Source organism: Otolemur garnettii, unplaced genomic scaffold, assembly GCF_000181295.1.
Source record: "Otolemur garnettii isolate 467f Iridium unplaced genomic scaffold, OtoGar3 scaffold00010, whole genome shotgun sequence".
NCBI classification, from domain to species: Eukaryota; Metazoa; Chordata; class Mammalia; order Primates; family Galagidae; genus Otolemur; species Otolemur garnettii.
The window spans coordinates 36602037-36621022 of NW_003852405.1; the positions used below are offsets into that span (position 1 = coordinate 36602037).

Sequence of the window (18986 nt, forward strand, 5' to 3'; positions counted from 1 at the left end):
GGGGGTTTCTGAGATTGGTGCCACTGTCTAGGACTTGAAATGCACAGGGATGTTGGTTCCTGCCACACCTCCCTCCAGCTCACGCAGGTGGCTTGTGTGGGAAGTGCACAGTGACAGGAGTATCACCAACGTAACCAGCTGGAGGCTCCAGTTACAACAGCCGTTCCCCGTGAAGTTTCATGAGACAAATTGTGACACCTCCCTTGTACCTGGTGGCAGCTATTGATAAGGCAAAGGCCTTTTTAATTCAATATCTTTAAAAAAAAAAATGAGAAGCCATTCAGTTTCAGCTCCAGGCCATCGATACACCTTCTCTGTCCTACCCCAGGGATGTATCAATTCTTCAGCCCTCTGTCAAAATTTAGTCTATAGGAAACTTTCCCTCCCACAAGACACTGTACTGATCCATCAGATTGATGACATTATGCTTACTGGACGCAGTCAGCAAGAAATAAACTTAGTGATAAGACATTCTCTTGTCAGAGGGTGGGAAGAAAATCTGACAAAATTTCAGGGGGAACTTCTACCACAGTGAAGTTCCTCGGGTCCTGCGTGTGGAGTGGGACACGTCGAGACGCACCTTCTCAGTTGAGGGGTGAGTCGTCACAACTGGCCCCTCATGGCCACTAAAGCAGCAGAATGCCTAGGGGCTTCTCACAGTTTGGAGACAGCACGTTCATCGCCTGGGCGTGCTACACTGTCCCGTTTACTGGTGACTAGAAAGCTGCTGGACTCGAGTGGTTCCCAGAACAGAAGATTGCACAGTCCAGGCTGCTGTGCCGGGTGCCCTGTTGCTGGGGCCATAATCATGCTGACACTCTTGGTGGGAGGTGGGGATGCTGTTGGTGGCATAGAGAACCAGGATCTTTTTTTCTTTTTGCTTTTTCTTTGTTTTCTTTTACATTTTTCCCCCTTTGAGACAGGGTCTTTCTCTGTCGCTCAGGCTGGAGTGCAGTGCCATGACCGTACCTCGCTGCAGCCTCCAACTCCTGGGCTCAAGGGATCCTCCCACCTCAGACTCCCAACTAGCTGGGACTACAGGTGTACAGCACCACATCCAGCTAAGTTTTAAATTGTTTTGTAGAGAGAAGGTCTTACTATGTGGCTCAGGCTGGTCTCGAACTCCTGTGTCAAGTGGTCCTCCCACCTCACCCTCCCCAAGTGCTGGGACTGCGGGGATGAGCTACCATGCCTGGCCGGAATGATCTTTTAATTTAATTTTAGAACGTAAACCTGAAGAAAATAAGAGCTTCTTAGAAAGTAATACAGATGAAGAAGAGGCAGAGGAAGAAGTGAAGAAGGAAGAGGAGGAGGAGACACACAGGGAGGGGTCCACGGTCCCCGCCAACCTGGAGCGGCTCTGGTCCTTCTCCTGCGATGTGACCAAAGGCCTCAATGTGAGCAGCCTCTCCTGGAATAAAGCAAACCCAGTAAGTGTTGACGGTCACGCCTCTACTGTTTAAGGACAGCTATCAAGTTCAAGTGGTGAAAAATATTTTTTTCCTCAGATATGGAGGAAATCTGATTTATTTGATATTTAATGTACCAAACATTGCCATTTTTACTTGAGCAGATCTACCTGGGACATGCATTCTCTGAATTCATGTCAGACACTAAGAAGTGAATAAAACGATAGTGTGTGGTCAGCTCAGGGCCCGCAGTGCAGCGGTTAGAGCGCCAGCCACCCACACCAAGGGTGGCAGGTTCGAATGCAGCCTGGCCCAGCTAAACAACTGCAACAAAAACTGTCCGGGCATTGTGGCTGGCACCTATAGTCCCAGCTACTTGGGAGGCCGAGGCAAGGGAATCCCTTCAGCCCAAGAGTTTGAGGTTGCTGTGAGCTGTGATGCCACAGCACTCTACCGAGTGCAACATAGTAAGACTCTGTCTCAAAAAGAAACAAAAAAGATAGTGTGTGGGTATTTTAACATGAATCAGAACTCATGTATCTGAATCTGTATTCTCCTCTGCATGGTCATATTTGGAAGAATGTGAAAAATAATTGTGAGATTCCTTAAAATACTAACACCACTAATATTAGCAAATGCTTATACCAGCACTGAGTATTATCAGGCACTGTTGTGTTTTACTGATACACAACAACTCTCTGTTAGGGACTGTTATTCTCATCATTATATTGAGAGGAAACTGAAGGCTAAAAAGAACAATTAATTTTCCCAAAGTGTCACAACTAGAAGACAATACAGAATTTAGATCCAGACATCAGGCTCCAGAGTTCTTGCTCTTAAGTGCTACACTGCCAAAAGTCATGTTGACACAGATAAGATGGACCATCATGATGGAGGACGCTGCGTTTGCTTGTAAAAAGATGATTATGGAGTAAGGAGACCGACTTTTTCCTGTGTGTGTGTTTATAAACTGGTTCTAAAGGAGTTTCCCAAATAGTGATTCCAAGAGCCTTTTAGGTAATAGCAGTATCATTGGAATAAATCTTTAGTAGTATACTTTTAAAGTGATGAGACCTAATCTGTTTAAGTTATAGTGTATGTATGTTTAAGAATTAGTCTTACTATTTTATTGCCATGCTTAGCACATATGTGCCAACTTGATAATTTTCATCATTATTAAAAACGTCTATAATTATTAAAAAGACTATAATCATTTTTTGAAACCTAAATAACACATTATTTTATTAATAATCGTGTATTTTTTTTAACAAAATAAAGTACTTTTACCATGGGTTTGTATTTGTAGGACCATATTGGGAACCTCTTGTTGGTAAGTGGGGTAATAGTCTGTAATAAAGACATATGAACGATCTTTAGAAACTGAACATACTGGCATTTTAAAAATTAATATGCTGCTATTGACATTAAGGGAAGTCATTTTGAATGAAGCTAAACACAGACATCTTGTAGACAGTGTCCATAATATTTACTAATTAGTTCTGCAAGTGCTTACTGACCGTTCACCCTGTGCCTGGAACACCGTTAAGGCACTGGGGACACAGAAGTAATTGAGTCACACAAAGACCCCTGCCCATATACAAATGTCCAGTGTACTGTGATGAGGAAACACGTCATGCTGTGGCAACGTGCAAGAGAAGCTCTTGAATGTTTCTAGAGAAAATGATCCCTCTGTGGCCCAGAAGACATGAGTAGGGAGTGCCAGTGCCAGGGTGGGAAGGGTGGTGTTTCTAAGACAGCAGGAGTTACGGAGAGATAGTGTTGGTCAGAACATACGGTGTTGACAGGAAAACACAGTATTTTAAAAATAAAAGTACTCTGATTACAAAGAAGAGGCAGAGTTTCGTCAATCATCGGTTTGTTTTTTATTTCAGGTTAGTATGAGGGTACAAATGATGAGGTTACATTGTGTGCATTTGTTAGGTAAAGTGCAAGGTGTAGTGTGCCCCTCACCCAGGGGCTGTGCCATGTGCCTCTACACTATGGTGCATGAATCTTTTGAAACGTCCTATATTAGTTTCAGCTTGGGCTGCCGTAGATCTCACAGAGTGAGAAGGCTTAAACAATAACAGCAATTTACTCCCCATGGATCTGGAGTCCCTGAAGGCCAAGATGGAGGTGCGACCAACTCAGTTCCTGGTGGGAGCTCTCTGGGCCTGCAGGCTGCTGTGTCCTCCACAGCAGAGACAGACCTCTGGGGTCTCTTTCTCTTCTTATGAAGCCACTAACCCTACTGGAGTAGGGCCCCACCCTTGTGACCTCATTTAACCTCAGTTACCTTCTAAAAGCCCTGCCTCCAAATAGAATCATGTTAGGAGTTACAACTTCAGGATATGAATTGAGGGAAGCAACATGACTCAGTCCATAGCACACACCTTTAACTTAAGTGTCTTTTATTTTACATTTGAAATAATTAAGTCATCTTCAAAGCCCATGAGATAATATAATCATATGATCTTGGGGAATTACCCAATATGTAAAATAACTTCTTACCCATAGGCTCTCTTTAGATTCTTATTCTTCAGTCTGAAAACAAGAACCATGATATTGACTAATTTTATTTGCTTAGGAAAATGGAGGTTTAGAGCAATAACAGATGGTATGCTGAGAGCTAGTTACCCCGTCAGTCAAAATGTCTTTCTGCTATTCTTAACACAGTTCATTAATATATGTCTTTATACATTGGCCAATATTTTCACACCATCTTCTTATTTTAAATGTGTTTTTCTTGTTTTCAGGATCTTCTGGCTGTTGGTTATGGGCACTTTGGATTTAAAGAGCAAAAAAGAGGGCTGGCTTGCTGCTGGTCGATAAAGAATCCCATGGTAAACCAAACAGAAATACGAAGCATGTTTATTTAGTAGCTGGTGACAAAAATTCTCATAAAATACATAACTGTATGTAACAATTAAGCGAATTCATAACAGTTGCAATTTGTTCTTATCAACGTAGGATAGAGAGAATTCCTTTATGAATCCATTCAGCAAATATTTGTTGAGCATATACTACATGCTGTTAGATTTGATGGTGTGTTTGAGCCATTACTGATTATCACAGATAATTATAAACAGAATGCATCTGCAAGTGGAAATCCTTTGAAAATTACATGTTTTTTTAAATGCTTGTTTCTTAACATGCAAATAGCTCCTTATCACCTGATCTCTGCTCTCCTCAACAAATACAGAGCAAAGTTTTCAGTAATCTGAAAACTGTAGATTCAGAGAATGAATAAGAATTACAGTATTTTCTAATTGATGTTGAAATGTCCTAGTCAGTCTTTTACTTTAAACTAGTGAGTTTAGTTTAGTTTACCCATTTAGTTCTAATTCACAACTGAAATGTGAAGTGGAAAACTTAAGGAAAGGGCCAGAAGAGCGTATAAAAATGATTAAAGTCTTTATAAATAGCCCCAGTCTGGCAGGAGGTGATTTTGGTGACATAAAAGAAAGGAAGAGGCAGTTGTAAATGAGGAGGGATTGACAACAGAACTCGCCTCGGGAACTTGTCCTCTTTCATGGGAGTGGTTGGAAGCAGGAGAGGACTTAGATTAGACAATAAAAACAAAACATGAAAACTCTAGATGGGTGGTAGAGCAGAGGACCTAGAGGGCTTTGGTGGTCTATTTATTGTTAAGAGGAAATTAGCCAACAGAGCCCCTGAAACAAGCACTCAGAGGCAGGAATCTGTGCTCCGTGATTTGTTGGTTACCCGTTTTTGGTCAAAAGAAGATAGACATGTGATGATCATGCTGATCTTGCTGAAAGACCATCAAAATACTGTGATTACTGTAGATGCCCTTGCTGTAGTTTTTACACACCCTGAGTGCCAACAATGCGAGGTGAGAACAAGACTAGCTGAAATTCTGTTCTCCCCTACACTGAGCGCTGGGAGGAAGGAAGGACTGAGTGTGGACTGACTCTCTCACACGCCCACTGCCACCAGAAGCCTCTCGGCCACCATCATATCCTGCCCTACGGTAGTCCGCAAAACAAGATGGAAGTTTAACATAGTTATTTTTTTTTATTTAGTGGCCAGAACGTATTTACCCGAGTCCCTTTGGAGTTACTGCTTTGGATTTTTCCATCGGAACACCTAACCTTTTAGCGGTTGGCTACTACAACGGCACAGTTTCCGTTTACAACGTACAGAGCACCGTTAACATCCCAGTCTTGGATACTAGGTAAGGACCCAGGCCTTAGGTAAGTCCATGAGATTTGCTTCTCCAGGAAGATTTACTCTAATATTATTTAGTTTTGAGTAACTGGTTATGTTGTTACTGAGAGCAGTGGCTTTATTTTTGAAACACTTAGTAATTCTTTACATTCTTTTGAGCTGGAAGGCTCTGTCATAATGTCTGCTTGATCTTTGCCCACTTCACCAACAAACTTCTTTTGGCATTTCTTTTAAAGAAACAGTTTATGCTGGGCAGCACCTGTGGCTCAAAGGAGTAGGTGCCAGCCCCATATACTAGAGGTGGCAGGTTCAAACCCAGCCCCAGCAAAAAAAAAAGACCTACAAAAACCAATTTATGCTTGTCTTGAGTTATCACGTTGCTGTCATCTTCTGTAGGGAATCTTCCCTATTGAGCCTTCGTGTGCCTGCACCATGGCACTGTCACCCCGCACATCAACTATGTCTCTGAGGTCTGACAGTTGAGTTCACAGACTTGCCCCAGTGCACTGACGTTGGGGACACTGCACACAGCTCAGTAAGGTCTCACAACCTGAGTGTATGTCAGTGTCTCACAGTTTCATTCATACTGATGTGTGGCAGCATCTTGCTGAGGGGCGTTCATTATTGTTGTGTGTTTTTGTGAGCCATCTCCAGAATGTCAGATCCTGAACTAGAGCAATAAGCAAACATTCATAAATTTCTCATTACACTTGGAAGAGAGGAAGCAAAATCAGGGACATGTTGGTCTAAGTTTATGGAAATGATGGCATGAAGAAGACAGCAGGGTACAAAAATTTAACATTTTTCTGAGGGGAGAGAATGTCACTGATGTAGAAAGATCAGGGCAGCAAGTAATGAGCAGAACTAACAAAAACATGGCAAAAATTCATCAAATTGTGCATCAAAATCATTGGCTGACTGTGAGAAGCACAGCAGATTGTGCTCAAGAGAAACAGGAAAATCTTAACTGAAAATCTTGGCCAACAACTCATGGCTCTTGCACCACGACAGTGCTCCTGCTCACACAGCACCATCTGTGAGGGATTTTTTTAGCCAGTAAACAGATAACTGTATTGAAGCACCCTCCGTACTCTCCTGATCTGGCCCTGAAAATAAAGGAAATAGTAGAAAGGAAGACATTTTGATGACATTCAGGACATCAAGGGTAGTAATATGATGACAGTTTTGATTCTAGAAAAAGAGTTCTAAAATTTCTTTGAAGAGTGGGCTAGGTGCTAGCGTGGGTGCATGGCTTCCCAAGGGGAGAGCTTTGTTGACCACAGTGATAGTCAACAACAAAGGACATAGCACTTTATCTAGGCTGAGTTTGTGAACTCAACTGTCAGACCTCATTGATCTTCCTGAGCAGAGTGTAAGCTTCTTAAGAGCAAGGGTCAACTCTTACCTTTGTTCCTCCGTGGGTCACACAGTTTTGCCATGTAGCCTGAGCACAATAAATGTTTGAAGAATAATGAATGAATGAATGAATGGGTTATATATTAAAAAAATCAAAAGATTAAAGGCGAAAGGTATTCAAATAGATTAGGGTTTTTTAATGAGCAAGATAACCAGTGGGTCTAAAATGAAGTGGTTGATATGTTTGTATCCGTGTTTGAATAAACTAAGCTGGAACATGAAATAGTCATTAATGCAGGTTCTTAGCCTTAACCTGGAATCATCTGCAGTTTTGTAAGCATGGGCTTTCATGCTTGTTTCTGGAAAGAGGGTCAGAATTTTTACCAAATAATCAAAGGCATCCATGATTTTCAAAATGTTCAGAACTATTGCACTAGAGGTTTGTATAAAAAGTCAAGGAGTTCAAAACGGAAACTGCACTAATCTGAGAGGAAAGAATTAATAATCTGATAAGTGATTTTCATTTTTCAGAAAAAATTTAAATCTCTATCCACAGAATCAATCCAGGAAGAAGTTTGGAAATAAAAGATGTTTACCTAAATAAGATTTAAAATGACTGATTGACTTAAGCCATGAAAAAGTCTTTCTAAAAATGAAAACATTTATATTCCATGTATCTAAAATAAAGTAAAATTATGGAGTTTGTTTGTTGGGTGATGGTTGCAGAACTCTGAATTGACACAACTAAACTAAGAGAGAGTGGACGGAATAAGAAAGTAGATTCTGAAATAAATAAAATATCTGCTTTTGTGTTCCAGTTATGATAGCTAATATAATTAAGGGCGGTCAAACTTCCCTTTTGTAAGAAGCAAGAACAACAGCCGTGAATATTAGGTGGCAGATTGATTGTCTTTCCTATTTTTCAAAATATTTAAAGTAGGAGTCCAGTTTTGATCAACAAAAGCATCATTATTTAAGTAGATTTTGACCCTCTAGGGATCCGTCCTTACCACTTACACGCTAAGGCCTTTAAACACTCATTCTGATGATTCCATATTGATTATTGCTCCCTGACTCAGTGAATCACCTCAGAAGCATCTGGGACCCATATGGCAACTACAGTGGATAGAACAAGATCGAGGCACCACGGGTGATGACAAGAGAGAAATATTAGTTTCTATCTCCGCGGACGGGAGAATCTGCAAATGGGTGATACGCAAAGGACTGGACTGTCACGGTAACAAAAACAAAAAAATCAAATTATCTTGTTCTTGCCCTGCCCTGCGTTGATTTAGACATTCCCGGTGGGCTGCGTGTGGAAGCTGACAAATTTTGAGTTGGCCAGTAAGGAAGAAGCACACTAGCCTCGGTCACTGTTGTTCTAGGCATCTAGTTGTAGTACTTGCTAACCTTACCTCATAAAAGACGGCAGGAATGAGAATACAGTCTGCAGGAGACACACGTGGTATCTGCAGTATTTTTTCATGTGGTAAATAAAAAGTCATATATTTTGTTTCTTTAAGATTTGATGCATTTAAAGCGAACCGCTGCTGGCAGCAACAGAAAAGGCTCAGACAAGGAGAAGAAGGGCGAGGCGGCCCTGATATCCCGGCAGGCTCCGGGGATGTGCTTTGCTTTCCACCCCAAGGTACATGATTAACAGTTCAATCCATTACTTGCTACTGCACATGACAGTTTTCAAAACCTGATGTGTATTGAGATATAAAACAAGACCAAATGTCAGCAATGTTAATGACCTCTGTGCCTGATACGTTGTCTGGGGCCGGGGGTGCCGGAGGTGGGAGTGGGAGGAGCAATGGGGTGTCTGCTTGGGACTAAGCAGGTTCTTTTTTGGGTGATGATTGCAGAACTCTGACAAAACTAAAACATTGGATTGTGTACTTAACATGGGTGAATTGTATCCCAATAAAGCTAGTTTTTATTTTAAAAAAGTATGCTTTATAAGCAAAAACATAAACAGCTGTAGTTGCCCACCTAAGGGACAGTAGGGGTTCCTACGGGGAGAGGGGTCCCATTGGCTTTCCTGACTTTCATCCGCTTTTCCAGATAGATGAAAGGCACATATTCCCAAGGAGGAATTCTCTTTACAACTTCATGGTAAACTTGAAAAATTAAACTTCCCTCTCCTTGGCCCCTTGGCTGTTCTGTGGCTCCGTTACACTGGCAGAAACCTGAACCAGGACAGCCAGCCGTCCACATTCTACCAGGTCCTCGGAGTTGTCAAGATCAGAATTAGATCAGAGCACAGCCACTGAAGTTCTACTTTTTCTAATTCTTTTAGCCTAGAGGTACTTTGGAATCAGAAAATTCGGCCATTATGACAGACTTTTAAGAAGACGCATCTCATGTTTTTTGTTACACGCAACATGATCGTGTCGCTCATGACACCGTCATTCACCCCAGGACCCAAACCAGAACTCTCCAGCCCCTTCTCCCTTCTGCTCTGTTATCCAAATGATGCTTAAGTCTTGTCAGACCTTTGCTTCTAGTCCAAGCCTTCTGCGGCTAATATAATCCAAGCCCTTATTATTTAATTACTTCAGCCATCTGCTAACTGCTTTTGCTGTCAAATTCCTATAATCCACCTTCACTTTGACTCTAGAAAAGTAGTTCTCAGTGTGGTCAGGGGCAGGGGATAGGTTTGCTCACTGTGTCTCACAGTGGACGAACAGCCACTGCCACCTTGCTCCCCCACAGCCCCCAACAAAGAATTATATCCAGAATGCCGATCATGCTGAGATGGGGAAACAGCCTGGTGTTCTAGAAACATCCTTGGACGTGAGGGAGCTTGCTATTACCTCACCGTCTCCTGCACTGCTGGGGCCACTGTCAAGCAGCTCGAATGTTGGAACGTTCCTTCATCGGTTTAAATCAAAATTTTCTATGTAATTTCTCGACTAGGTATTAAATACTACCCTCTATTCTAGCAAAGGACAAGACGGTATTTTCCTTTGCATAGTGATCTTCAGGTAGAATAAAAAGGCGAAGCCACCCGAATCCCAGGTGGTGTCTCTGGTTTGGGCTCTTGCCATGATGTGAGAGGTCCTGATTTGTCTAACCTTTTATTCAGCACACCTGCTAATACGCACTTTGCTCTCTCCTGTTGCAGGACACAAATATCTATTTGGCTGGCACTGAAGAAGGTCATATTCACAAATGTTCTTGTTCATATAATGAACAATACCTAGATACCTATAGAGGGCATAAGGTTAGTTTAATTATAATAGGTATGGAAAGTTTAATTTATCTTGTAGTATTTCTGAAAAAATCATATCATTAATATTATATTCAACCTACAAATAAATTTAAAACTTCAGAGTTATGACAACAATGCCAGCTTGAAGTAGGTGTTTTCTTCCATGGAAGCCACCAGTAAGGTGTGGGCATTTTATCTTTTAAATATCCTGGATTTCTTTTTGCAAGTTCTGGAAGTCATAATTTTTATTTATTTCTAAAAGACTTTGCTTATCTCAAAGTAAAATTGTCTCTTGTTCATGCCTGTTTTTTCTTTTTTTAAGAGCCACGAGTCTTGCTACATTGCCCACATGCCCTTGATCTGGGCTCGAGGGGTCCTCTCCCTCAGCGTCCCACCTAGTGGGCCTATAGGCGCGTGCACTGTATCTTTTTATGATTGTGCCATTAATTTTATTTATTTTTCTCTCTCATTCCCTTTCTTCTTCTTTTCTTTTTTTTTTTTTTGTCGAGACAGAGTCCCACCCTGTGCCCCTGAGCAGAGTGCAGCGGCTTGGTAGTTCACTGCAACCTCCGTCCTGGCTTGTGGGCATCCCGCTGTCTCAGCCTCCAGAAGCCGCTGGGATTACAGGCGCTCGCCGCGGCGCCCGGCTGGGTTTTTCCATTTTTTTCATGAGTCGGGGTCTCACTTTCGCTCAGGCGAGTCTCGAACTCCTGAGCTCCAGCGATTCTCCCTCCTCAGCCTCCCACAGTGCTGGGATTACAGGCGTGAGCCACCGCGCCCGGCATTCCCTTTCTTCTTAATGTTTTCTATTATTTAAAAATAAGGATGTATAATAACATACTAATACTTACTGAATATTGTAGCACCCATTTTTTATGTCTCAATATGGAGTAATGTACAAAAGATTGAATTTATCATCTTACTCTCAGCTATAACACCACCCACACATGGATGGTGCGGGTGTGGGGGCTCATGCCTGTAATCTTAGACTTTGGGAGACCAAGATGGGAAGATGGCTTGAAGACAGGAGTTCACAAGCAGGCTGGGCAACATAGGGAGACCCCATCTGTACAACAAATAAAAAATTTAGGCAGGCATCAGGACCGTTGCCTGTAGTTCCAGCTACTCAGAATGCTGAGCCAGGAGGATCATTTGTGCCCAGGAGGCTGAGGTTGCCATGAATTATGATGGTACCACTGCACTCTACCCTGGGCAACAGAGCAAGACCCTATCTCAAAGTTAAAATGCAATGCAATGAAATAAAATAATAAAATAAAAGGCAGAGTAATCCTTTAGAAATCTTAGTATGTTTAATTTGCTGGTTGAATTTAAAATATAAGATGTTAAATATTATCTACCTAAGTGTTTTTTGTTTTTTTTTTCACTTCTAGGGTCCAGTATATAAAGTAACTTGGAACCCGTTTTGTCCTGATGTGTTTCTAAGCTGCTCTGCAGACTGGGGTGTCATAATATGGCAGCAGGAGAACACCAGGCCATTTTTGACTTTTTACCCAACTACTCACGTAGTTTACGATGTTGCCTGGTCTCCAAAGTCCTCCTATATATTTGCAGCAGCAAATGAAAGTAGAGTGGAGATTTGGGACCTTCACATCAGCACGTAAGTGTTAATATTTTTCCTGGGGACATTTCTAGTAGAAGCAATTCAAACGAAATGGCACCTGATCACTTTTGGCATCAGTTAGAGAGTGTTATAGTTACTTAAAAAGATGCAATAGTTTATATTAGGAGAGTCCATGAAAAATATACATGCGGGGATGCTGTATTAATGTTAATTACTTACACCATATGTAATTTTAAAATGTCTGAGTGAAAATAATTTACATCTTCTCAAACTTTTACAGGGAGCTATCTTATAAATTCTGGAATTCTTGAATTCTAACTGCCTGGTTTATGGAGGAATAAAAGAAGGCATGATTATATTCTTAACTAAGGATTCTCTACAATAGATAAAGAAAGGGGACAAAATAATTATTTTTGCAATATTATTCTCTCACCTCATTTGAAAACATATTCAAAGGGATATGAACGTAATTAAAATGAGAGATTTAAGATGTCACACCAAGGTTAGGGAGGATCATCTCAAGGCAAGCATGCTTCTTAATGGGACATTTTCACAATGCCAACATAAAATATTAAATGACCTTACTCAGCTGGAAAATACCATAGGTCTTTATACTAGTTATTAGCAGAAGGAGCTGGAAAATATATTCTGGTTTAAAATAAATGGCATAAAATTCAATGGGTTTATTCTTCATGGTAAAATTTTTTCCTAGAAGTTAATCATTCAGTAACTTTAAATTTTTGTCATGGCTTGTTCTATAATATAATATTAACTAAAAAATCAAGGATTACGTCACAAAACAATGTAGTTTTTAGTATAAGATGACTGACGCATAAAATGGCTACTTAATCCCAACTCTGATTTTAATTTTTCTGAAAAAACTGTAGTTCCCAGAACAATGCTTCTTTAAAAGAACAGTGTACAAAGTTGCTACTTCTGTTCTTTTTTGAGGGCGTTAGCTGGATTGCTTTAGATGAGCAAGATTTAGAAAGTCCTTGTTCAGAATGCACATTTGTGTTCTACAGCATCATTTGAATCAAAACATTCTGCTGTTAAAAGGCAGTGATTATTTAAGAAGTTGTGTTTGTCAGGGTTTTCCAGAGAAACACAAACAATAGTATGATTCTGTTTATCTATCTAGAATCTGTATTTATTGTCAGTGTCTATATGTAGGGAGTTTTATTTTAAGAAATTGGCTCACATGATTGGAGGTCCTGAAAGTCTGAAGTCTTCGGGCATCTTGAACCTCCACCAGATCCTGCTGCAGTCTTGAGACCAAAGGCCTCACGCAGGCAGAACACCATTCCACTTTGGGCAACCTCAGTCTTTTCTCTTAAGGCCGTCACCTAATTGGGTGCAGCCTAGCCATACTGAGAAGGGTAGTCGTCTGTATTCAAATTTTACTGATTTAAATGTTAAGCCCATCTAAAAAAATACCCTCACAGCAATGTGTAGACTAGCATGTGGCTGAACCACAGAGGCACCGTAGGCTACGAGCTGACAGAAAACCAGCCGTCACCAAGCTCATAAGCTTACTTACATCTTAGCTGTGAGTCGCTTGAATTTACCTGGTTGAATTTACTGCATTGAAAAAATGGAGGTAAGTAAGGAATGAGAAGTAGTTATTTTGAGTTTGGAAACACTTAAAGTGGATTTGGGGTTTTGTTATATGAAGTAAAAAAGAAACCTCAAACTTGCCTTTGTCTGTATATTAAAATGCCCTTATTAATATAACTGAGTTCTGACTCTGCGCCCGTACAATGGTTATGGCACTGGCCACCTACACCAAGGCTGTTGGGTTCGAACCCAGCCCAGGCAGCTAAACAACAATGGCAACTGCAACAAAAAAATAGCCGGGCTTTGTGGCGGGTGCCTGTAGTCCCAGCTACTTGGGAGGCTGAGGCAAAGGAATCTGTTAAGCCCAAGAGTTTGAGGTTGCCCTGAGCTGTGACGCCACAGCACTCTACTGAGGGCGGTATAGTGAGACTCAGTCTCAGAAAAATAAAGAAAGAAAGAACTGAATTCACAAATAAAATATTTCATTACAGTTTGGATCCTCTGATTGTGAACGTTGCTAATCCTGGAATCAAGTTCACAACCGTCCTCTTTGCCAAGGAAACAGATTGCCTCCTGGTGGGGGACAGTGACGGCCAAGTTGCTGTGTATGAACTGAGAAATATGCCTGTTGCTCTGGATTCTGGCCGGGTAAGACACAAAAGTAAAAACACTTTGTCATTCTGTAAGTCCGTGCAGTTGTACTTTTGTAGCCTGTGAAGGATTCAACTTCTTATGCATCTTCAGCAGTGCGTCCTTTTGATCACAAGTGCCCCAGAGTGGCCACCTACAAGGCAGGGCACCTGCTGGGCTGAGTCTCTTCCAGCCACACTTTCCTTATCTGTGACTAGTGAGAATAACTGTTCCTGAGCATAATAATTAGAAACACTATATGGAATAACTTAATTGTACCTAGTTGTAGTTGGGACTTCGTGATATCTGTATAAATTGAAGACATTTTCTTTGTACTGCCATGTATATACAAAGATTTTTACATGAAATAATCATATTTTTCAGTACTGTCCAGTGTTCCTGAAGACAAGCATTTTTTTTTTTTTAAGACGGAGCCTCAAGCTATCCCTCTGGGTAGAGTGCCATGGCATCACGCTCACAGCAACCTCCAACTCCTGGGCTCAAGCGAGTCTCCTGCCTCAGCCTCCCAAGTAGCTGGGACTTCAGGCACCCGCCACAACGCCTGGCCATTTTTTGGTTGCAGCCATCATTGTTGTTTGGCGGGCCTGGGCTGGGGATTCGAACCCGCCACCTTAGGTGTATGTGGCTGGCGCCTTAGCCGCTTGAGCCACAGGCGCCGAGCCAAGACAAGCATTTTTGATGGCATCATTCTGTTCTCTTACTCTGATGTGCAAACATAAAAGTTTTGTTGCCAAACTTTGACAAGCAACTCATTATAATTAGATGCCTATTATTATAAAAATAGCTTTTCAAGTTTTTCTTTGTTTCTTATATTTAAATTGCCATTGCAAGCAATAATGTTGTGAATATGACCACAAATATTATCAACATGTTAAAAACATTAAAAATATGCACAAATCACTAAGAAAAAACACCAGATTTCAGGAGAAGAATTGGCAAGGGTGAGGAGCAGATCATTAACAAAAAGCGACTAGTAAATATATTTTAAAATCCAACTCTGCTAGTAACTAAAAAAGTAAAAGTACTGTTAAATGGAATTTGATAGCATTCTCATATATCTCATTAAAAATATTTTATTAAAAACATTAAGAAAAGGTTGTTAGAAAAGTTAAATGAGTCAGTAGGTCCAGCACAATCACCATCTTCCTGCACTTAGTGACGCTCTCAGGCTCTTCCTCTAAAACCACTAAAGTTTTCTATTCAGGATTTTGTACCTCAAGTTAAAAGTAACAGATTGGAAGAAGAGATTTCCAATATATAAAACAGACATTTAATATCTAGTATATATAAAAAAACTTTAATAAAACAATCAGAAAAAGTCAAACAACTCAATTTTTTAAATGGGAAAATATATCAAATAGGAATTCACAGAAGAGGAAACTGGAATATCAGATAAACTTCTGAAGCAACACTCATCACTAGTAATGAGGAAATATGCTATTATAATAAAATTATGGAAGACACTAGTTCACACTAATTGGATTTGCAAAAATTAAAATATCAAATACTAGCAGAGTTGTAGGGAATTAGGAACTCCCTAAAAGTTCCCTATTCTCATAAGAATATAAATTATAGTAGCCTCTTTGGAGAGCATTTCAATAAAACAGAAGTTCAAATGCCATGTAAGTATAGAAAATCACACGTTACACGTGTGCCCCAGAAGACATGAGTAAGATGTCAACATGTTTTTCTGTATTTCTTATTTCTAATGTTCTGTAAGGTAGTCTTTATACATAGGAAAGATTACTCTGTCTACTTTGACTTAAAACATTTATATTCAAATGGTATAACATGAAAAAGATAGCTCACCCTAAGTTTTCACATTTAGATTATATGTTACTTTTCTGTTCATAGTCTAGCAGATTTTAATGTATACTATTAAGTATTTGCAAGTTAAAATTTAAAAAATATTTTAAGTCTCATTTATTAAGTTTAGTATATTAGATTTTTAAGTACCTTAGATCTCAGATACTTAAGGAATTCATATTAATTTCATAAATTAATAATTTTAAATGTGATGAATCAAATTTTCTTAAATGTTCCAGTGCTATTTATAAATCAGTAAGAGTTCAATCTATGATCACAACTCTACATAAATTACACATTAATGGAAGAATCAGATGTTTATCTGACAATCTAATATGGTAAATTCTCTTCTATGTAATGAATATTTAAAATGTACAAATTCTTTAATGCAGAGAATATTAAACTTGCCTGTTTGATTCGATGCACGGTTGCCCTTCATAATGCTTATTCTTCTAAGCACAAAAAGGAACAACATCATAAGTACTTTTGGAGATTATTTTCTCAACTGATTGAGATGCATAATGATTCCTTAGATTTTAGCTAAGGAATGAGCTCTGAAGCCTTGGCCATTTTAAGAGGACTTTCTTATCTACCTTCACCACCCAGCTGAGCCCTCTTTTACAGAAGACTTGCTGGTGTGCTCCAGATAGGACTGTCTCATGGCCCACGTCCCCAAAGTCTAGTTTCATAGGACCCCAGCCCCCCACTTGTCAGGGACGTCGGCAGCCCTGCCTGTCACTGCCCGCCTTGATTTACTCCGTTTATTTACTGGGTCCTTAAGTTCTAAATTGTTATAGCTTCCCTATCCCACAGGACCACCACCCTGATAGATGTTTAAATGATAGATCTGAGCCTGTCTTTTTAGGGCTTTGTTTAACTTGTTGGTAACTGTGTAGACAAACATGCTAATGAGAAGGCAGTGTCATAGTGGTCTTGTTTATGTGTTGATAAGTCGGAAACAAACTAATGGTCATCAGGGGACGACTGGATAAATAAAGTCCGGCCTTTTCACATGTGTGACTCCATTGAGTAAGTCTAAAAACACAATGTTAAATGAGAAAAAGCAAATTTCAGGAAGGTAAGTACAATATGCTACAATTTATGTAGCTAAAACTTCTGACAGAAGTGTATTTCAAGATTCGAGATGACAGACAGAATGTGCCGACATCCAGACGCTTTGCAGTAGAAGCACAGGTGGCCCCGGGCAGTGGCCCCTACGGGTCATCCTAGCACTTTGGAAGGACTGCTGGAGCTCAGGTAGTTTAAGACCAGCCTGAACAAGAGACCCCTGCTTTTCCTAAAAATGGAAAAATTAGCCAGTCTTTGTGGCGGGCGTCTGTAGTCCTGGCTACCCAGTACTCAGGAAGCTGAGTCAAGAGGATCGCTGGAGCCTGGGAGGTTGAGGTTGCTGTGAGCTATGACGCCATGGCATTCTACCCAGGGCGACAGACAGACTGTCTCAAAATAAAAAAAATAAAAGGTATCATTAAGTTTAACAGGTATCTACAAATGAGAAAGCTCAGGTCTAAGCATTACGGCTAAAGCGGAGCTGCCAAAATTGTCCTCTTCCTGGGTCCTTATAAAATTATTTATCGAACTTCATTAAAAGAGCCTTCCTGGGCAGAGCAGGTTTACCCCGAGCGACTGTCACTGTTTGAACTTGCCTTTGTTTGTTTCCTTTTTATCGGTCTTGCTCGGTGCCCTTTATAAGTGGATCACTGACTTAGAACTTTTACACGGTGTTTTAAAGACTACTCTGCCTTTTAATTTTTATTTTATTGCATTATAATTTTGTGACTTCTTTCCTTTCTAGGGAGATGTGATTAATGCAGTGCTTGGATCCAAGTCAAACTAGCCAGGATGATTCCTCATTCCTAGCGCCTTTTTTGTGGTTGTGTTTAATATTCAATAGTCTACATTGTGTAGCTTCCACTTAGTTTGGCATAAACTTGATGAACTTCTTTTTAGAGATACTTGATTAGTTTGCAATCTAAGCTAAAAGTTATTCTAATTAAGAGTGAGTTTTGTTAGAATTTTAAAAATTTTTCTGAGGATATTCCCACTGTTTGGTCGTATACCAAGTCCATGTAAGCACATATATGTAGCTATGGAATGTTCAAATAGGCTAGAAAATGATTATTCCTTTAGAAGGAAAACTTAGAAACTGTTACTTAAACTGAAATCTTCATAAGACAAAATTCCATTGACTTTTAAAACTTGTGCTCTCCAAGCTGTTTTCCAGGTTCTTAATCATGCCTTTTGCTAGCATGATGAGAACAGGAGATTTTCATCCCCAACTTTGAATCAGAATTTCGTCCTACATCTGAGAGCTGGAGCTCTATCACTTCCTTAGACAATCTGACAGGCAAAAGACACGGCAGCAATACCAGAACCGTATTGTCTGGCCAGTGGGCATCACATTCCCAATTCAAAGAGAAAAGTAACTCTGGGACACATCAGGGTACCCCCGCCCCGCAACGTGCCTAGAATCTGCTCTGGATTTTAAACCCAAATGAAGTGGACACAGAGAGGAAACAGGTCTCTGATTCCTAGGCCATATCAGGATGTTATTGTATGAAAGGTTCTGAGTAAAGCTGTGAGATGGAGGTGAGGCTGTGGGATGCAGATGGTGACCACCTATCCGTGCGGCTCACCTCCCTCCCTGCCTGAGTCCTGAGTTTGTTAACTGAGACTGCAGGATGCTGCCGCCTAGTCTGCAGAGCACTGAGCAGGGAGGGTGGGCTGGAGTGGATGACAGGCACTAAACTCTCTGGGAAAACACGCATATGTTACAAACCGAGAATGGAATCAGTGCGGTAATAACGGAAACCACCTCTCACTGCTGCTTCACAGTCTCCATTTCTTTGGAGCCCACCTTTAAACAAGGGCAAGGCAAGTTTTAGATGGATTTTGAGCTTAGATCAGGTTACAAGGTCATTTATTTCCTAGGGGTATGAGTCATTGTGATTATCTCTGTCTCTGTCTTTCTGAAAGATTGGACTTTCCATATTTTGTGTAAGAAAGTAAAAACCTGACTTAATTGAAAAACCTGTGTTCCTTTTTTATGTATTGTTTTTATTTATTTATTTATTTCTGCCAGAGATAGAGTCTCACAATATTGGTCAGGCTGGTCTCGAACTCCTCGCCTCCACCAGTCCTCCCACTTCAGCCTCCATAAATGCTAGGATCATAGGCATGAGCAACCATGCCTTGTTAT

At 40.5% G+C, this 18986-nt stretch overlaps 1 protein-coding gene across 1 annotated transcript in view; it reads left to right on the forward strand.

Moving 5' to 3' along the window:
- Positions 1 to 17624, forward strand: part of WDR78 (WD repeat domain 78) — a 58523-nt gene extending 40899 nt beyond the window's left edge. Inside the window, exons 9-17 of the mRNA XM_012801639.2 lie at positions 1225 to 1430; positions 4166 to 4252; positions 5456 to 5607; positions 8036 to 8193; positions 8480 to 8604; positions 10087 to 10185; positions 11565 to 11791; positions 13804 to 13960; positions 17583 to 17624. Coding sequence (XP_012657093.1) covers positions 1225 to 1430; positions 4166 to 4252; positions 5456 to 5607; positions 8036 to 8193; positions 8480 to 8604; positions 10087 to 10185; positions 11565 to 11791; positions 13804 to 13960; positions 17583 to 17624 — 1253 coding nt within the window. The remainder of the gene's footprint in view (positions 1 to 1224; positions 1431 to 4165; positions 4253 to 5455; positions 5608 to 8035; positions 8194 to 8479; positions 8605 to 10086; positions 10186 to 11564; positions 11792 to 13803; positions 13961 to 17582) is intronic.
- The last annotated feature ends 1362 nt before the right edge of the window (positions 17625 to 18986 follow it).